Source organism: Stereum hirsutum (genome assembly GCF_000264905.1).
Source record: "Stereum hirsutum FP-91666 SS1 unplaced genomic scaffold STEHIscaffold_3, whole genome shotgun sequence".
NCBI classification, from domain to species: domain Eukaryota; kingdom Fungi; phylum Basidiomycota; class Agaricomycetes; order Russulales; family Stereaceae; genus Stereum; species Stereum hirsutum.
The window spans coordinates 934726-952811 of record NW_006763133.1 but is presented as its reverse complement, the minus strand read 5'-3'; the positions used below and the strand labels follow the sequence as shown (position 1 = coordinate 952811).

The 18086-nt window shown below is 51.7% G+C and overlaps 5 protein-coding genes across 5 annotated transcripts; 4 read left to right on the top strand and 1 right to left on the bottom strand.

The window, feature by feature from the left end:
* Window positions 1-4: 4 nt before the first annotated feature.
* On the top strand, window positions 5-1589 carry STEHIDRAFT_153537 (uncharacterized protein; the record flags this gene model as incomplete). The annotated part of the gene is made up of 2 exons (XM_007300778.1): window positions 5-1486; window positions 1569-1589. 2 exons carry the CDS (start codon window positions 5-7, stop codon window positions 1587-1589), a joined length of 1503 nt encoding a protein of 500 aa, XP_007300840.1.
* Window positions 1590-7609: 6020 nt separating this feature from the next.
* Window positions 7610-9087, top strand: STEHIDRAFT_52252 (P-loop containing nucleoside triphosphate hydrolase protein; the record flags this gene model as incomplete). Its single annotated transcript, XM_007300466.1, has 4 exons — window positions 7610-8323; window positions 8383-8454; window positions 8513-8573; window positions 8627-9087. 4 exons carry the CDS (start codon window positions 7610-7612, stop codon window positions 9085-9087), a joined length of 1308 nt encoding a protein of 435 aa, XP_007300528.1.
* Window positions 9088-9254: 167 nt separating this feature from the next.
* On the bottom strand, window positions 9255-11206 carry STEHIDRAFT_137389 (uncharacterized protein; the record flags this gene model as incomplete). The annotated part of the gene is made up of 3 exons (XM_007300777.1): window positions 9255-9484; window positions 9556-11090; window positions 11164-11206. The coding sequence occupies 3 exons, from the start codon at window positions 11204-11206 to the stop codon at window positions 9464-9466; spliced, it is 1599 nt and encodes a 532-aa protein (XP_007300839.1). The 3' UTR covers window positions 9255-9463.
* A 1606-nt stretch (window positions 11207-12812) lies between these two features.
* On the top strand, window positions 12813-13979 carry STEHIDRAFT_166042 (uncharacterized protein). The gene is made up of 5 exons (XM_007300776.1): window positions 12813-13005; window positions 13069-13168; window positions 13277-13556; window positions 13669-13744; window positions 13815-13979. Exons 1-5 carry the CDS (start codon window positions 12882-12884, stop codon window positions 13847-13849), a joined length of 615 nt encoding a protein of 204 aa, XP_007300838.1. The 5' UTR covers window positions 12813-12881; the 3' UTR covers window positions 13850-13979.
* A 256-nt stretch (window positions 13980-14235) lies between these two features.
* STEHIDRAFT_73904 (uncharacterized protein) lies at window positions 14236-18079 on the top strand. Its single transcript, XM_007300497.1, has 12 exons — window positions 14236-14333; window positions 14423-14444; window positions 14607-15016; window positions 15073-15097; window positions 15157-15295; window positions 15363-15618; window positions 15671-16307; window positions 16358-16405; window positions 16463-16791; window positions 16850-16984; window positions 17047-17894; window positions 17961-18079. Exons 1-12 carry the CDS (start codon window positions 14272-14274, stop codon window positions 18008-18010), a joined length of 2961 nt encoding a protein of 986 aa, XP_007300559.1. The 5' UTR covers window positions 14236-14271; the 3' UTR covers window positions 18011-18079.
* Window positions 18080-18086: the final 7 nt, after the last annotated feature.

Genomic DNA, 18086 nt, shown 5'->3' with positions numbered 1-18086 from the left:
AGCCATGGTATTCATTGAGTTCGTCAACGAGAAGCCTGCACAACATCATGATGGCGTTCTACCGCCGCCTCTGTCGTTTACGTCAGTGGCTCCCTCCTCCCCTGTGAGCCTGGCGCAGGTATGCAAGCGGTGGCAAACAATTGCTCGCTCCATTCCTCAACTCTGGACAAATATCACTCTAATTCTCCCCTACAATAGAGACCTTCGCTACACATCGATTTCATCTATTCTCCACATAGCGAGAGAATGTTTAGATCGGTCAGGAGTTCTGCCTTTGAAGCTTGATATTACGGCCACGACACCCTCCTGGCGCATTCCTGAGCGTTTCGATCCTACTCGAGCACTGCTCACCATGCTTTGCAAGCATTCTTCTCGTTGGCGCGATGTGACCCTCGTGCTCCGCCAATTCGATGTATTCCCTGCACTTGACGAAGGATGCTTCACTGCTCTTGAATCCTTGACCGTCCACACGATGTCTAATACCCCAAACCAAATACTCCCACGATCCCCTCAGTTCATGCGCGCTCTAGAGACCGCCCCGAAACTTCGAAAAGTATTCATCGAAGATGGAGAGTTGCTCGCTTGGCCTCTTCCATGGGCACAGCTGACTGCACTCCGATTAGACAATTTCAATCTTGGACGAAGCGACACCATTCGATTGTCTTCGAAGACCGCTATCCTCGATGTCCTCAGGAAGTACAGTAGCCTGAAAGATCTAGAACTCAAGCTGATATGCAACAAAGCCCCCATCGATCTTTCCCAGGCACACACCATACCTGTTGATGTTGATCTGCACTGTCTACAAACCCTCCGTATCCTTGTTGATACACAAACCATTTGCGAGAATCTCCTGCGTTTCATACGAGCACCCTGCCTTCGCCTTCTGCACATCCGATTCCGCCATGACTGGCACGAGCTCTCACAGAGCTGGGATATGTTTAAGAACACGGTCAAGGGGCGTGTCGCGACTCTGGATACGTTGAGTCTAGCATCTATGGGTGCTTCACAGTCACATCCGTTCATCGACCAATACCTCCCCGTCATCACTATTTCTCCTATTCTGCTACCTGCGACCAACCTCCGCGTACTCGAATGTCATACATCGGAAATCATACCAGAATTTCTCAGCTCTCTCATCCTACGGTTCACACCTACCGATAAATTAGCCTCCGGACAGAACACCAGGCTTGTGGAGATTAGGGTGTTGCCATCTTGTGGCGAGAAGCCGTTGTTTGACTCCCCCATGGAGCCAATCAACCGCCTCTTGGGGCTACTGTTGGACGTGGCTGAGTCGAGGTGGTGGTTGCCGGAAGGTGTGCTAGTTGGCGACAATAATGTGCAGAAGCTGCGAGCGTTCGATATTGGACCATGGGGGCACGAGATCGAGATGGGGAATGAGAGGGTCGAGGAACAGATTCGCAAGAGGTACATGGCGTTGAAGGAGGGCGGGTTCCTGTTCAGCGTAAAGGATCGTATCCTTGAGTTGGTGAGGAGTTTTTTGTTGCTCATTTAGGACACCTATACTGATGTTTCCACCCTTGGTTCGTCTCGTACATCCCTACTTTCAGAACGCCTCCGAGAATGAGTGAAGGCTAATCTTCTTGGAAGCCAGCGTTTGCTATCTTGTATATCCTTGGTCCTTAAATTAGTCTCTACCTATTTCTATCGTTGCATATTCTGTGAAATGTTCTCAGGCACACCCGGGTAAAGGTCGGTGGCCGAGTAACCTATGTACTGGGCCACACTGGTGCCACCTGAGGGCCGGAAGCAAACAACGGAACAACAGACGCCCACAGAACAGAAGCGGTTACTACTCGCTCTTTCCATTCAACTTACCCGACTCTCCTTTTTTCCTCCCCGTCCTTACTTCAATGCCTCCCTGATGTCTTTCCCTGACCCCCCATGGAAGGTCAAGAGTATGCACTTATTCCAAGCTATGACATTTTCACAAAACTGACTCCAAAAAACGTGCAGCGCGGCCATGTCCGTTCTATCAGCAAGGTCGCTGCTATTTCGCGGATGGCTGCAACTTCTTGCACGAAGTCAAGATCAAAAGCACGCCTACTATTCGAGATTCGAAACCTGTACATTCCGATCTTCGCCATGGAACACAACCTATCCTCCCCGCTGTCACCGTCGACTCTCCGTCTTCCGTCCTTTCTTCGCCACGTTCGCCTCGGATGGCCAGCCTTTTGCTCGCACTTTCGGATGTTATAGGGCCAGATTATTCGCCGTACTCTTCGTCGCCAGAGCCAAATCAGAGTCCTAGCAATGAGAATGGGTCCGAGGCGTCGTCGGATTCAGGGTCGCCTGATTCCGGTCATGGTTCCGACGAAGGAGAGGTTGAATCCGGTCATGGTTCCGACGAAGGAGAGGTTGAATCCGGTCATGGTTCCGACGAAGGAGAGGCTGAAGTCGAAGATGATAGTGAAGGCAAAGGTGAAGATGAAGCCGAAGTAGAAGTAGAAGTCGAGGGCGAAGTGGAGGAGGAAAGTCCGGTTGGGGAACCAGACGAACTCGACGAGCCAACGGCACGCCAAGAGAACCCATCTCCCGACTCTCTCGAATCCGTGGACTCGGACATCCACGACAATGCTCATCGCAGGTCACTCGGTCTTCTATCCCCCGTAGATATATCTGGTCCGCCCATTCCTTTCCCAGCCGAAGGAATATACGATGGCTCACTCCACCGGGAAGATTCCATCGACTCAGGATATGCGGATAATTGGGGACCAACACCGTTCGCGCTTTCACCTCCACGTCCTGCGTACAGGCACTCATCCATGTTCGACTTATTGTCTTCGCCCTTTGGGTCTCCTTCGTCGAGAATTCTGATGCATAGTGCACACAATTCGCCGCAGCTATCGGCGGTGAGAGATGACGAACCGCTCTCGATGGGACCTAGTGCACTGGATTCCAGTTCTCGCTCGTTCTCTCCCTCTATGTACGCTGAAGAAGAAACGCAATCAGTGATGGGCTCGGAAATTGCATACCACAAGCCTGAGTCCGTCGTGGAGGGGGTCCAGTCCGTGAAGGCCAATTCCGAACATGTTCGTGAAGGAGATTCGTCACATTCGCGCGTGCAGGACGAGGACCATCCCCCCATTTCCGAATGCTCACCCTCCGCACCAGAGAGCTTCAGCCACACTCGGGAAGAGGAAGAATCGCCACGTTTGCACGAACAGGATCATGCCTATTCCTCCGTGCCCACAACGAACTCCGCCATCATCCCAGAAGCCACCTCTACCTTCGGCAAGAGAGAATCCCCCGTCGTGGAGAACGAGTTTGCCACCTTTGAAAACCATCCATCCATCGTCGAGAGCGTTCCCTCCCCCCAAGATGGCAGACCTTCGAACCCCGAAGGTGATGCGCACATGCTTGAAGGTGATCTCTCCGTCAACGTCAACGAAGACAATTCTGTCGCCGTCGAAGGTCACTCTTCCGTTTTCGAAGTCGGTTCTCCAATTGTCGAAGGCAACTCCGATGCCCCGGACGGCGACTCTTTCGATGCTGAAGAGGATTCTTATCTTCCCGAAGACGACTCTTACGACCTTGAAGGCGATTCCTCGATCCTTGAAGATACTTTCTCCACTTCATTCGACTCAGCCGATCACACCAAACTCCTCTTTCCCGTCCCTCCAGGCCTTGAATCCCTCTCCCGCCCTATTACCCCCCGTACGGCCGTCATTCAAGATCTGAAAGAGACCTTCGCTGCGCGTGCCGCTTTGTCTGCTCCGTCTCCTCCGAAGACGGTCTCGTCGTTGCCAACACCGACACCGTCGCCACCTCCGTCACAGGATGCGCATCGGTCAGACTATGAACTCTCTCCTCAACATGATGCGGAAATTTCGCCTGCAATCACAGTGACCACAATTCGAGGACGTGCACTTTCCGAACTTACGATTGGGCCTGGACCGTCGCTTTCTGCTAGTAAGAGGCTTTCGGGTGGCGACGAGGAGATTGTGGCGGAGCCGGAGGCGAGAGTTGAGGTAGAGGCTGAGTTCCTTGTGGGATCGGAGACGAAGGTAGAGCATGACTATGAGGTAGAGCGGGCATATGGCGACGATGAGGATGAGGATGAGGATGAAGTCGTAGAAAGTGAGGCTCTGTCGGAGTTGAGTCATGATGAGGAGCGCGAGCTTGAGATTGAAGAGGACGCTTCGTTCGAGTATGAGACAGCGGACGATACTCTACAGAGTATGTACGCGGACTACGGCCTGGATTCCTCTCCACCACCTTCTTCCGCCAGGCGCTCGACTTCTTCTTCCGTGGCCGCCGATCCCCTCAGACAAGATGCACAGGAGGATACTTTCCAGGCTATACATTCTCACTCCAGCTCTCGGTCGTCGAAATCTCCCCCTTCTCTGAAACGTTCTGGTTCGTCGGCGTCGTCCTCGCTGGCCGGAACTCTAAAAATGATGAATGCAGAGGACGACACCGTACAAACGATGCTCTCCGACTTCAGTATAGTGGCATTGTCATCTCCCTCTCACTCTCCCCCAAAACCTTTCCGTTTCTCTGCCTCGTCTGCGCAGATTGGAGGTCTCCCAAGAGAGAGTACGCAGGGTGATCCGGTTCAAACGGTACATTCAAGCTCCAATCCCCAGGCGTCATCGTCCCCTTCTCCGTCGAGACATTCCCGTTTCTCGACCTCTTCCTCACTGGTCGGAGATCTTTCAAGAAATGACGCCGAGGTTGACACTGCCCAGATCGTTCATTCCAACCTCAACCTTCAAGCATCTCCCTCTCCCTCTCCTGTGAAACCCTCGCGCTTCTCGGCCTCTTCCTCACTAAGTGGAGATATGACAAGACAGGATGCCGAGGACGACGTTGTGTCCAGTATGTACGCAGATTATGGCCTGCAGTCACCCCCCTCTCCAATGAAGCCCTCCCGTTCTTCAATGTCTTCTTTGGCTCGAGATCTGTCGGGTCAGGGTTCACAGGGTAATACCGTCCAGACTAGACCTTCCCACTTCAGTCTACAGGCATCGTCGATCCCCTCTCCTTTGAAACCCTCACAGACCGGAGATACGTCAAGGACGGACCCTGAGAATGACGCGCTCTCGAGTATGTACGCAGAGTACGGCCTACACTCATCACCATCGCCTTCTCCATCGACACCTTCTCGTTCCTCGGTGTCTTCGTTGGCCGGTGGCAAGTCGAGGCAGGACGCGGTGGACAATACCGTTCAGAGTAGGCACTCGACCTTCAGTCTCCAGGAGTCGTCACCTCCCTCTCATACGAAACCCTCCCGTTTCTCTGCGTCTTCCTCACGAACCGGAGATCTGTCAAGGGTGGATGCAGTGAATACTCCTGTTTCGAGTATGTACGCAGAGTACGGCCTACAGTCGTCACCATCGCCCTCTCCATCGAAACCTTCTCGTTTCTCAGTGTCTTCATCGGTTCAAGATCTGTCGATACAGGACACAGTCGGTAACAGAGTCCAAACCAGGCATTCCAACCTCAGCCTGCAGGCGTCGTCGTCCCCTTCTTCTCCGAAACCTTCGCGTCTCTCCGCTTCTTCCTCGTCGGCAAGAGATCCTCCAGGAAAGGACAGGCATGACGACATTGTCCAAGACACACGTTCTAACTTCAAGGTCGAAGCGTCGTCTCCTTCTCCTTCCATATTATCCCACTTTTCAACCTCTTCCTCGCCAGTGGGAGAGATGTCCACGCAGGCTGCACAGGGAAAGACCGTCCAGGCCACGCTTTCTGACTCCAGCCCACAGACCACGACATCTGTCTATCCTTCGAAACCCTCACGCTTCTCTGCATCTTCGTCGCTGTCCGGTGATCTGTCGAAGCGGGATGGCGAGTACGACGCTGTCTCAAGCATGTACGCGGACTACGGTCTAGATTCGTCATTATCTCCCTCTTCGTTAAAACCCTCTCGGCTTTCAATCGCTTCCTCTATAGCATCAAGCCTCTCACGACGTGACGCGGAGGATGACACCATTCAGAGCATGTACGCCGCCTACTCTACCCCTGCGCAACCATCGACGGTTGCCGCCGTCGAGGATCGCACAAGACGCGCGAGTGAACTGGGCGATGCTCTCCAGAGCATGTATGCCACCTCTTCTGCCTCCATACAGCCGTCAGCCTCTGCATCTCCGTCCCCATCGCCTGACTCGTCCTCGTTCGAGCGTTCTCAGTCTGCTGTCGGACTACGGTCACATGTGGGAATGACGGATGAGAACCGACCTCCACAGAGTTCCTCCGCTGCAGGGCCCTCTGCATACCGTCAACCCGTCTTCACGCCGCCAGTGCCGAAGACAGAAAGCAGGGAAAGCTCCAGACCAAGTTCAGCCTTGAGCGCGATTTCGTCCAACGACAAAGGGAAGGGGAGGGAAACCGGGATCGGGGCCGGGGCTGATTTGGATCAGGCGTCAGATGGTGGCAGCAGGAAGGTTCCCTTTGGGTTTCGACATTCGTTCAAGGGTCGCGCTATCGACGTCAAGAAATCTCGAGGACCCTCACGTCGCACGAGCGTCGCTGATGTGTTTTCTTCTCATTCCAATAGTGCCGGTCCCGGTGGTGCTGAAGTTGATCTTCGGACACCGGGTAGTGCGGCTTTTCTGTCATCTGCTCTTGATCCGGAGGAGGGTTTGGGCCATAGTCCTCTACCTAGTCCGCTGCCGGGCCAGGGTCGGAGCGTACTTAAGCCTCTTCGTCTGGTGCGTTTCCCCTTCTCTCGTCGGATAGTGGAATGAAATGCTGATGGAGCAGGGACAGTCTATGCAATCTTTTGTGTTTGAGTCGATCTCTAGACGTGCTAGTACCATATCTTCATCTGGTGAGGCCGATCAGTGCCCTTCGACAGTCGAACCAAACTGACGGCTTCCCCCCCTTGCTCAGGGCATCAACAAAACCCATCTATTTCTTCTTCTAGTGTATCATCAGGCTCATTATCGGGACATCCACTGGTACGTTCCCGACTTATAGCACTGAGCGACCTGCACTCACGCTGCGACGACCATAGCTCTCAGCAATTCAACCATCGTCTTCGCATTCGCATTCGTCTTCACCTCCATACATACCCGGTCCTCAATCACAGCGCAATAGTCTGGTTTCTATATCTTCACATGCTCACGACACTGTTACGACCCGACCGACGATTCGTACTTCTTACTCTAACCCACCAACACAGTCACTACACCTACAAGATCACCGAAGTTCCGGAGCGTTCGCACCTGAGACTCGACATTCACGCGAATTCCCACTACAGAGTGCACCACCGAACCATTCTCAGACGTGGCGCAACTCCGTCTCTTCACTCCTTTCCCTTCATTCATACTCGCGTTCAACAAGTAGACTATCCGAGCCTATAATCCACGAGTCTGAGCACTCTGAAGGAGAAGAAGACGACGACGATAACCATAATGGCTTCGACACTGGTGACGATGACCCGACCACATCCAGCCGCTATTCTTACCTCTCCCGCGCCGATCTCGACGACACCACCATTCGCCACCCTCTCCGTCACCCAACGTTCGATCGTATATCTGCGCACAACCGTACTTCGGCATCCCTGCCAGCTTCTCGTCCCTCCTCTCGCTCGCAGCACCTTTCACCATTCGCCTCGCCATCACTTCCGTCATCGCCAGCCCCAATGCCGTCACCAGCACTATCCCACCACTCCATGCATGCCATCGCTACACCTCAACCAACGCTCATGTTCGCCATCGCGAGCGATAATCCTGAGGAGGTCAGGAGAGTCTTGGAGTCTGGAGAAGTGGGACCCAATGATGAAGTTGGTCCACAGAGCGCGTTAGCGTTCGCTGTAGGGAATGATAAGCTGAAACATAGAGTAGATATCGTCAAGATTTTGCTCGCCCATGGAGCCGACCCTAAAGGATTGACTCTGCCCATCGGGTCCACGGGGTCCTCTAGGAGGAGTAGTGCCGCTGTCGGCGGTACACCCTCAGCAGAGAATTTGTCTTCGTCATCCTCGGTCTTAGCAGACGTGCTGGAAAGTATGGATCCGGCAACAAGGTACTATGTTACAAGAGCAGACGCAGCGCATACGAGGAAAACATCGGCCTTGATTCATCGCTCATTCTTCCGGCCACTGACGAAAGTGAGGTTCGACATCGTAGGGCAGGATAGGGCATTTGAACAGCTTTTCATGGTCCTTAATGCGCATTCGAGGATGTTGTCTGTCGCACCGATCGTTGTTCTGCTTTGTGGACCTAGTGGACACGGAAAGAGTCTGTTGGCGAGGAAGTTCGGGAATCTACTGGATGTGCCGACGCACACGGTCAATATGACAACGTTGAGGTCGACACATGATATCTGGCAGTCGTATTCTATGAGCCCTTACGAGGTCTGTCATGTCTTCCCTTACTACAATACCACAACTGAACCGGCTTGACTCTTGTTTAGGAGCCCTCGTCATATACGCTTACGCAGTTCCTGCTCGAGAATGAAGGGAAGCGATGCGTGGTCGTGCTTGACGTAAGTACTTATACCTTCCCTACGCTCCAAAGTGGAATTGTACCGACACCTTATGCAGGAGATCGAGAAGACCGAAGACCCAAAAGCCCTGTATTCACTGCTTATGCCATGGGAGATCGGTAAGCTTTCTCATTGGGTTCCGTACGAAGAATTTCCCTGAATTTTCGTCCAGGTCGCTGCTCTCCTCAAGCCGGGGATCGTCACATAGATGTCCGCAAGGTAATCTGGATCGGTACCTCTAATATCGGCCATGACACCGTCTTTCAGTACCAATCCAGCCTTTCGTCATCTAACACCTCAACCACTATGTCTCGCAAAGACTACATCCGCCTCGCAGATATGCTCCGTCCAAAAGTATCCGACCGACTCGGTGCATCACTCCTTTCCCGCGTCACCTCGGTTCTTCCCTTCATTCCGTTCAGCCAAGAAGAAAAGATGGCCATCGCGACTGAGGCGATGTATAGTGTTGGTGGAGATGTAGTGGCGAAGATGGCGGTTGAGAAGCTGGAGAAGCTGGCGAGGAAGGTCGTGAAGGGTTGGTTCGTCGAGGAGGAAGGCGCGAGAAGTTTGTATAGGGGTGTCTCGGAAGTATTGTTGGATCTCGACGAGGATGAAGATGTGGAAGAGGACTAAACACTAATGAATCGCTCTTGGGGTAAATCGTGGACCGATAAACGGACGGATGGATACTGAATTTTCTTCTATGTTCTATGTTACAAGCTTCATGGTTTTATATTGCTCTCCTTTCTCTGTTAGATGCTTTTTAATTGCTGCCTGCACTGCTGCATACTATACTCTCTCCTTTCGCATATTTATTCTACAACGCATCTGATTTCATGTTTTACGTTGGAGGGGGGAAGAACTACTAGTGTCATGCCACGAGCGCCTGTGTGCCTCATTGAGCGCCACAGCGGTGGAAGGGTCGTAAAACATACGGACAGAAGGCGAAAAGTAAATAACGAAGCGACTTCATCGTTGGCTATATGTCCCAACAGGGTTTGAGATTGCATCATTCAAGTTCAAACGGATCCTAAAACGAGAAATAGCAAAGCGATATCCGTTTCAGTACATGTCCGAAATCAAAACCAAGGCAATACGCACGAGATCGAGGACACTGTTCTTGATGCTGAACCTGAAACCGTCGTCTCTTAACGCCCTATACCGCGCCCGTAAATCTTCCGGGACTGTCTCAATATCCGTTTTGAATCCATCCCCCCACAGTTCCAAATCGACTGCCTCCAACCTCCTCACCTTTCCAATGCGGTCATTTCCACCATCAAGGGCTCCGTTCGGCAACCACCACCTCGACTCGATCACATCCAACCATAGTCCCACCATGAGACGGACCTCCTCCTTCGACATTCTGGACAGATCGTCCAAGAAGTGCACGCGCACGACCCTGATCTCGAGCAGTCCAGGGTTCTGTCCCGATAGCAGGCGACCGGTGGGAGAAAATCGAAGGAGGAGTGCTTTGAGGAAATCTGGCGTGATTTGAGGAGTTCGGCACTCGAGCACGCGGAGGTCGGTCGCAGGAAGGAGAATGGAGGAGATACTCCTATTGAAGCGATGGACCTCAGGGTGGTCCTTTGCGAGCTCCATTGGCGGCATGCTGAATATCCTTAGACTGGGAATGTGTGGCGGTAGTACGCGTCGGAAGCTATCCCAGTGTTGAACAGAATTTTTACATGCGTCATCGCGGAAAACGATCTGAAGGAGGCAAAGCTGCGGCACATCAACATAACGCATGAGTGAGTAGTAGTCGAAAGGAGAGCGAAGTTGGAGGGTCATCGTCTGTAAGTGGGGCAGAACCACGCGGTTATTGACCGGCCAGTCGAGGCCCTTGTAGAAGAGGGAGAGTCGCAATGTTCTCAGATTGGAGCATTCACTAAGAACGTTGAGGATATAGTTCCTCGTAGGGAACGTGCCTCTGTCGTCCGGGCCGAGTAGGGTATTGTTTAGTCGAAGAGACGTCAACTGTGACCATGGAAGTATCCACTCCAACAATTGAAGATCTTCGATGTCCGCAGAGCGAAGATTCGGCATGGTCTTTAGAGATTGCATGAAATGGGTGGATCGTAGTATAGTGTACCCCGGGACATATGCTGTCGTGCGAATGGTCAAGGATTCAAGAATGGGGAAACATCCTCCATCAAGCTCCGGGAAGACATCGAAGTGGTTGACTACGAATTCTATCTCCTTCCAACGAGCGGATTGTCGACATAACATCGCAAAGAACAACTTAATGGAATCGAAACGCTCGGGAACGCGCCAAAATATCGGCTTGGCTCTGACAACGACCACCAAAGGATGCTTTCCCGACCGAGCGAGCCACTTCTCGGAGGCCTCAAGAAGAGAGGCTGTCCTCGAGTCTCGAATATCTGCAGACCGAGGGCAGGCTTTGATATTCGTCCACAGGCGCGGAGTGTGCCGGATGATGTCTCGCCACCGTCTGCAGACGCGCTCCAAAACCGTGGCTACAGGAGAGAAAGATGTCCACGGGCGGATCGATGGGCTGGACGGTGGGGCTGGCGGGGGATCGCCTTGAAATGCGCTGGATTCCATGTCGATGAGTTCAAGAAAGATCTTAGAGAGAATCTCTGTGGGTAGATAACGCTCCTTTGGTCGCAACAATTGCGCTTGGAGAGACAAAAATGAGAATGAGAACAGGCTACATAATGAGACAACATTGGCACGGAAGGGAAAACTCACCCTCCTGCAGTGAGATTGGTGGGTACTCGAGGACACCAGACATTGATTGATGAATCGCGGAGATGACCGAGTGTAGTATTGTGAGCAACCTGTTGCGGAAAGGCGAAAACCAAGCACAAAACGGAGAGTGCACAAGGAGAACGAACTGGGGCTTGACTATGTGCTAGCGAGTTTGTGCACGACGTTGTGTCGCAGACACCAGAGTTATGGTATAGAGCGGAGACTGATTGATAGCGATAAGTCAGGCTCCGACCAATTTAAAGCTCCGACCGGCTCGAGGCGTTGCGGTGACACTCAAGCTGATGCTGGCAAACGTTGTGCGTGGGTCCAAGATCTCAGCAACAACTAATAGTGCGTAACATTTTCTGAAAGTTGGGGACACAACTTGGACGCCAGAACTACAGGTTAAGATCAGTGGACCAATATACGACCCGATGACTTGGCTCAACTGCTCTCTTTTCCACCTCCCCCCGGGCCGTGACTCCTTTACCTCAACTTCCACTTCGACTCTATGTACATACCCTTGACCGCTTTCCCTTCAGCCATGCGACCTTGGCGTGCTTCTACCACGTTGTTTCTAAGGTCACGTCCGGTCTTGTCAGAACCTGATCGTCCAACATATGGTATTTCGCGGGCATATGGTGCATCATCAATCACACGGCGGCTTCACTGCGTCTCTTGCTGTCTTGTATCACGCAGCCTTCCGAAGGCTCCTTCTGGGCATTCTGCCAGAAAGGCTCTTCCATTTGATAGGGACCCTCACGTAAAGCTCACTAGACGAATGTGTTGTGTCATAGAGTTGGTTTGCCCGCTGGGTTTTCGTGATGATGCGCTCCGTACGTTTGTCCCCATCTTTTGCTTTGCCATCGCGGGGACCAACCAGGGCGGCTCTTGGTCTTTTTTAGTGTGTGTCATTCCCGATATCTTGATTGTCGCCCTACTGACTCCTTTCTTACCTGACCAGTCGTGGTCGCTGCAGAAGTTATCTCTGTGCGCGTTCCTAGCGACACAGTTTTTCCAGTGTTTTACCATCAGCTGTTTTTTGCCGTACGGGACGGGTATTGCCTTGTGAATGGATAGCTTCCAGCATCATTCTCTTGGCACCATTCTCTGGTATGATCCGTGCCCACTGACGCCATCTCACTTCTTTTTTCTTTACTTATATAATTGCTCATAATTCTCTTCATCGTTACGCCTGAGTTAGGAGTCAGATAGGAGTGATTCTCGACGAGAAAAGGGTATTTTCTCCTGTACCTCGGTAATCAATGAATCCGCGGTGAATGCGATATTTCTCGTACAGCCACCGTCAACCCTATGGCCAAATCATACTGCCTTGTGGCAGCTCCACAGTCGTGTGCTTTGTACAGGAAATCTATCTTTCGAGACCCATCAGTGACAACTGCCCTCTGTACGCTTACACTAACTCAAGTGAGAGCCCACTCGGCTCATCGAGTCGACTTTAGACCGACGCTTGGAATAGCGACCATCAGCGTTTCGAGGTCAAGACTTGTCTTCGAAAATGTGCCTTTCTATCAGTTTCTATCTGCAATTTTGCTTTCCTTGGCATACCCGGCCAGTCATCGAGCTCATCTCAGAAAGAGTATAAGTACTCGATGGGAGGAGTCCCTCTAGCCAATCATTCACGCACACTCTTTCTTGGGTCAATTCACTTATTTCAATTATCTCTTCGTCGATTCCCATCCATAACGGTATTCGGAATGTTATCTTCTGCATTCTTTGTTCTTGCGCTTCTCGGTCACGCATCTTGCGCCCCATCGTTCGACGTTCGTGATACCACGCCGACCGACACTGACCTCCTACTTTCTTGCCCTGGTGCTGCTGGTACGTTTCCCCGTTCACAGAGAGTGATTGGAGAGTGTATGGTGCTCATTCATGATTTGTTAGGCTCGCCCAACGTCCGGGATGCCGACAGATGCACTCTCATCAACATTGTCAATAATCCAGACGTCCGTCCATTTGTCGCCATCGGTGATGCGCAGCTCAAGTACGTTTAGAACCTCATCTCCGTGCCATGACCAGTCCCCCTCCCTTTCTCCGTTGTTGGGTCCTCCGGTTTATTAACCAGCCTCGTCCTTTATATGTGCTAAATCAGCTGTGACGGTGGTACTGAGGCCAAAACAGTTACGATCGGCGGCTCTACGTCGACTACCACCACATTCACCGTCAACGCTAACCTAGGCATCTCCTTCGAGGGTGTCTCCATCGGCGGCGGAGCAAGTTCCGAATCGGGTACAACGACTGTGACTTCAAAGTCGACGACGTTCACTGTCAGTCCTGGAAGACAGGTTGTTATGACCGCAGGGATATTACAGCACTCCCAATCTGGGAATGTACAAGTGAACTATGGGGATAGGGTAGATGGACATTACGAGGTGAGTGCGGAAATGGCTCACGTCTCTCTTCGTCATCACATGTTAGATTCGCTTTGCTGACTTTGCCTTTGTTATTTTTAACGGCTCGTGCGGTCAATGTGGGTGTCTACAGTGGTACACGGGTGCGACTGTGACACAGTTGACTCCCACAGACGACACGGAATTCGATATTCACGAAAGTGCATGCGGTGAGTCGTACGCGATGCAGGGCATGGCAATCGAGGGTACTGACGATAGAAAATGTGATCATCGATTCAGGCACTGACCCGAAGGATCCCAACAACGACTCGTAATGTTGTCGACTTGATAATTCCTTACAAATGTCATGTTTATCTACGTCCATATTCTTCACGGACAATTTGTATTTATTGTCGTTATCGACAATGCCACTTTCGCTCCTTAATTAATGGACGGATACAACGGCATCTCTCGCAACGGGATATCTGATATTGGTTGCACATGCGTGTGTAAGGCAGCGCACAGCACGTAGCCACCATGGCAGTTCTGACCTGGTTCTGAACGAGTATGTACTTTGAGGGTGGTTGACTTATTCGATTGCGGCCGGACGGTCGGTGACGCGACCAAGACACGACGCGGTGTCAACGGGAATTGCCGTGGCAGACGATCGTCGCGTTTTCTTGGCGTTGCCACTCGACGCGTCTTTCTTCTCCACCATCTCGTACTTTGAGTAGGTTCCGTCCTGTACATACGCATCATGGACCCAGTGGACTTAAAAGCTCAAGGTAATACGCACTTCAAAGCTGGTCGGTTCACTGAGTAAGTCTGTTTCATGCGTCGAAACTCGACACATTTCGAATGCAAACGTGTGGCACTCACGCTGACTTCGTCTATTCCGGACATCGTAGAGCTTCCAAGTTGTATGCTCAGGTAAGATATTATCCTTGGTCAAGTAGAAGCACATCCCATCAAGCTTTAAATCTTGATCGTCGCTGTTAAAGGCGCTTCGACGCCAATTAAATGCTATATGCACCTTTTTTGCCATTCCACAACCCAAACTACTTCACTCATATACATCCCTGATCTCTATAGGCTGAGAAAGAAGCTCCAACCGATCCTGTCTACCCCTCCAATCTGAGTGCTGCGCTCTTTGAAGCAGGAGACTACACTGCGTGTTTCCTCGCCTCAGTCCGCTCTTTGAAACTTCTTCTCGCCGAAGACGGACGAAACGGCGCTCTCCTAGACCGACTTTCAATCAGGCTGGCTAGGACACTTCGCTTTGGAATTAGATCTGGACGCCTGTCATATCGCTTTTTACAGGCCGAGGATGCTTCTAAGGTAATCGTTAAGTTGAAGGAGCTGAGTGAGCGATCTCAGAACGATGAGCTGCTGAGAGCTTGGAGCGAGTGGAGACAGACAGAGAGCGAGTCCGAGAAGATTACAAAAGGCGTCACTGATGCTAGGGCGAGACTCGCGCGACTGCCAATATATAAATCCAGACCGTACGTATTTTCGCATACCTTAGTTGCAAGAACCACGTTCACGATCATCTTAACAGGATGGCGATCATGGAATATTATTCGGTGAGAAGCATACCTTTGGTACCACTATATTTGCTCGCTGACTCCACTTCTACATCAAGATATCGCACGATAATCCTATTTCGATCATTCACGACTATGGCACAGAAGATAAACATCCTTCACCTCCACTGAAGCTTTCGACTTTCTCTGGAGAGCGCTTGTCGAAACTCGCATTTCTGTTCGGAGGAGTAGGCGATGGTCGGTCCACTTTTCTATGTGCAAGTCTTTACTATCTTTGGTGTACGCTAACTGTTTGACACTGTAGGGCGTCATGTATTTGCTTCAACCATAGGTCTTCATCAAGCATACAAGACACTGCCAAAGACGAAGCAGGCGAAATTCAGAGTACACCTCACACTCTTGGACATACATCCTACAGCACTTTCGCGCGACTTGATCGTCCTCCTTCTCCTCGATAGCTTGCTCAATGATGCACCTGGTGTTGAAGAAACCGCCGAGATCAAGGCGACCTTGTTCTACGTCTATACTGCTATGGTTGTTCCAGCGTACTGCTATCATCGGTATCACTTCCCATGGCGTAAATTGGTCTATTTGATTCTAATCAGCCCACAGATTTATGAAACACGTCAAAAGCCTCCGCGAACGACTGTCGTCACCTTCTCCTACTCTTCCCTCCTGGATCCATCTCGTTTCCGAATCCATCCCCAGCATTATAACGTCGCTAGACTACTGGATTGCCAACTGTCCAAAAAAGACCACGGGCATCATGCTTGAACACTTCAGCGATGAGAAGTACCGAGCCAGCCGTGCCGACATTAAACAAGCAGCCGCTGCCGGCGTATTTCCGGGCTACGCGGCGCACAACCCCTTGGCCGAACGTGACCTAGCCGCGCGACGATCTCTTGATCAACAAAGCGACGCAGATATCATCAAACTTGGACTGAACCTAACTAATCCAGATGGTTCTCCTCCAGTCGTGCCGACGGATCCTGCTGGAAGAGCTGCGTTTATCGAGAAAACGAAAGAGAGGGTGGTAGAGATGATGGGCGAGCTCGAACATGGAACTCTGGAAGCGAAGATTATAGAGGAGAAGACGTTGTACAAGAAGGTTAGGGGATTCATACCGCCGAAGGAGCTTTGGAAGAGACATACTGCGATGGCAGGGGCGTGGAAACTTGCTCGGGCTTTCAAGTCTGGAGATTCTGTTGACGGTTCCCGAGCGGCTAGGCTGGGTGAACTAGGTGCTCAGGTTCGCATACTATTCATCTGTTCTGGTGTAGCTACTCATGGTTCTTACAGGCCCAGGCAGAGATTCGCGAGACTTGGAAGCCCAACCCTTCTCTTTTCGTATGTGTTTGCCTCTTTTCTGGGAGGTTGGATGTTCATCGCCTAGCTTACATACAGGACGCCTACCTTGATCATACTAGCGGATATCCTGCAAAGCACACAAGCGGGTTCGATCCCGTCCTCGCCTTTGAAAGCTTCAACGAACGCATGGGTATGGGAGAGGTTCTCGGAAGAAACGACGTGCTGGATTCCCCGTCTTTCTCGATCACTTGGGTATTTTTCGGTGCCGTACTTGAAGCTTTGAAGGACATGAAAGATCTCATCCAGCTCGAGGTTCTTCGTGGAGAACTCAATCAAGAGCTGTTGAAGATGAGGACTTCGGGAGATCAGCATCGACCAGCTCATTTTCCCAGGACGTTCACGAGGATGTGGTTGAGCAATGTTCCGTACGTCTCCTCCTTTCTTCATCGGTCCAACTGCTGCAGCTCAACCTTCTATACCCAGTGATTACACCCACGGCCCATTCAATACAGCTGTGTATGTCGTTCCAAGCCTTCAGTCTGACGCCGACTGCTCAGTTGGTTCCAACTGCCTGCTCAACCCTCCAATCTGGCGCGATGACGATGAGTTTGCCTACACGTAAGACGTTCATATAGACCATCTATTTATTTTCTCGTCTTTCTCACCGGATCTGTACACAGATACTCTTTACTGAGGGTCAGGGACATCCCGCGTTACTTCGGCTGCCGTGTACTCAAGATGTCACCAGTCTGGGACCTCACCAAGCTTGCCGCCAACCCTCTACCACGCCCACTCAATGAACTTGCCACCCGCCCGGAGCTCATTGCTTGGCTCACCCGTGTCTTCTTCTCCATTATCCTTCCCGGGAAGACACACGAGTTTGGAATGCGTACTTACGTCCGATACCCGAACAGCCTCGCCGCATTCGTCGAACTCCTTGTTCATCTGCACGCAGTTGGATACCCTACGCACTGGCTTTCGGATTTCGTATCGATCATGCTCACGGACGCGTTGACGACGGATATTGCCCTCTATCAGGGTAAATATCCGTGTCCGAGTTCGGAGATGAGTAGGCGGGTGGCGAGGAGGAAAGTTTGCCTGGATCCCTGGCTCGTCGATCTCGAGAACATTTTGGCGACCTCCTACGAAGCGATACCGTTCCCATTCGCCGCACCTTCTGGTTTTGCGACGTCTTCGAACGAGATCGGTCTGTACGAGACCACTCTCGATAGGCTCTCACTTCATGCATCCACCATAACAGGCAGGCGTCCACCCGACATCGCCGTCGTCTCCCTCATGTTCTACAAGCCTCGTTCTTTCTCTGACGAATACCTCGTCACGAACCTGCCTCAGGTCCTGGAGGGAAAGAAGCTGGCCGGGCAAGGGGAGTTGTTCGTTCTGACGTGCGTGGAGAGGTTTAGTGTTTGGGATAGAGTCTTAAGGTGGAGGATGAACAAGAAGAGGGTGAAGAAGATGAAGATGCAGAAGTGGGTGATGGTGTCGTATCGGTTCGATGCGAATGAGATTGGTGAGTTATCCCCGTCTGTTCGTATACAAGGCAATGAGGTGCTGACCGGTCTCCTGGCGATTACAGTCTCGCGCCAGAACGAAGCCAGGTATTGGAAAGAAATTACTGATGAATGAGCAGAAGACTGTAAATGCACACTGTACAAGTCAGTTGTGTGTAACATTTCTTGTACAATTACAACCCGGGCCACTC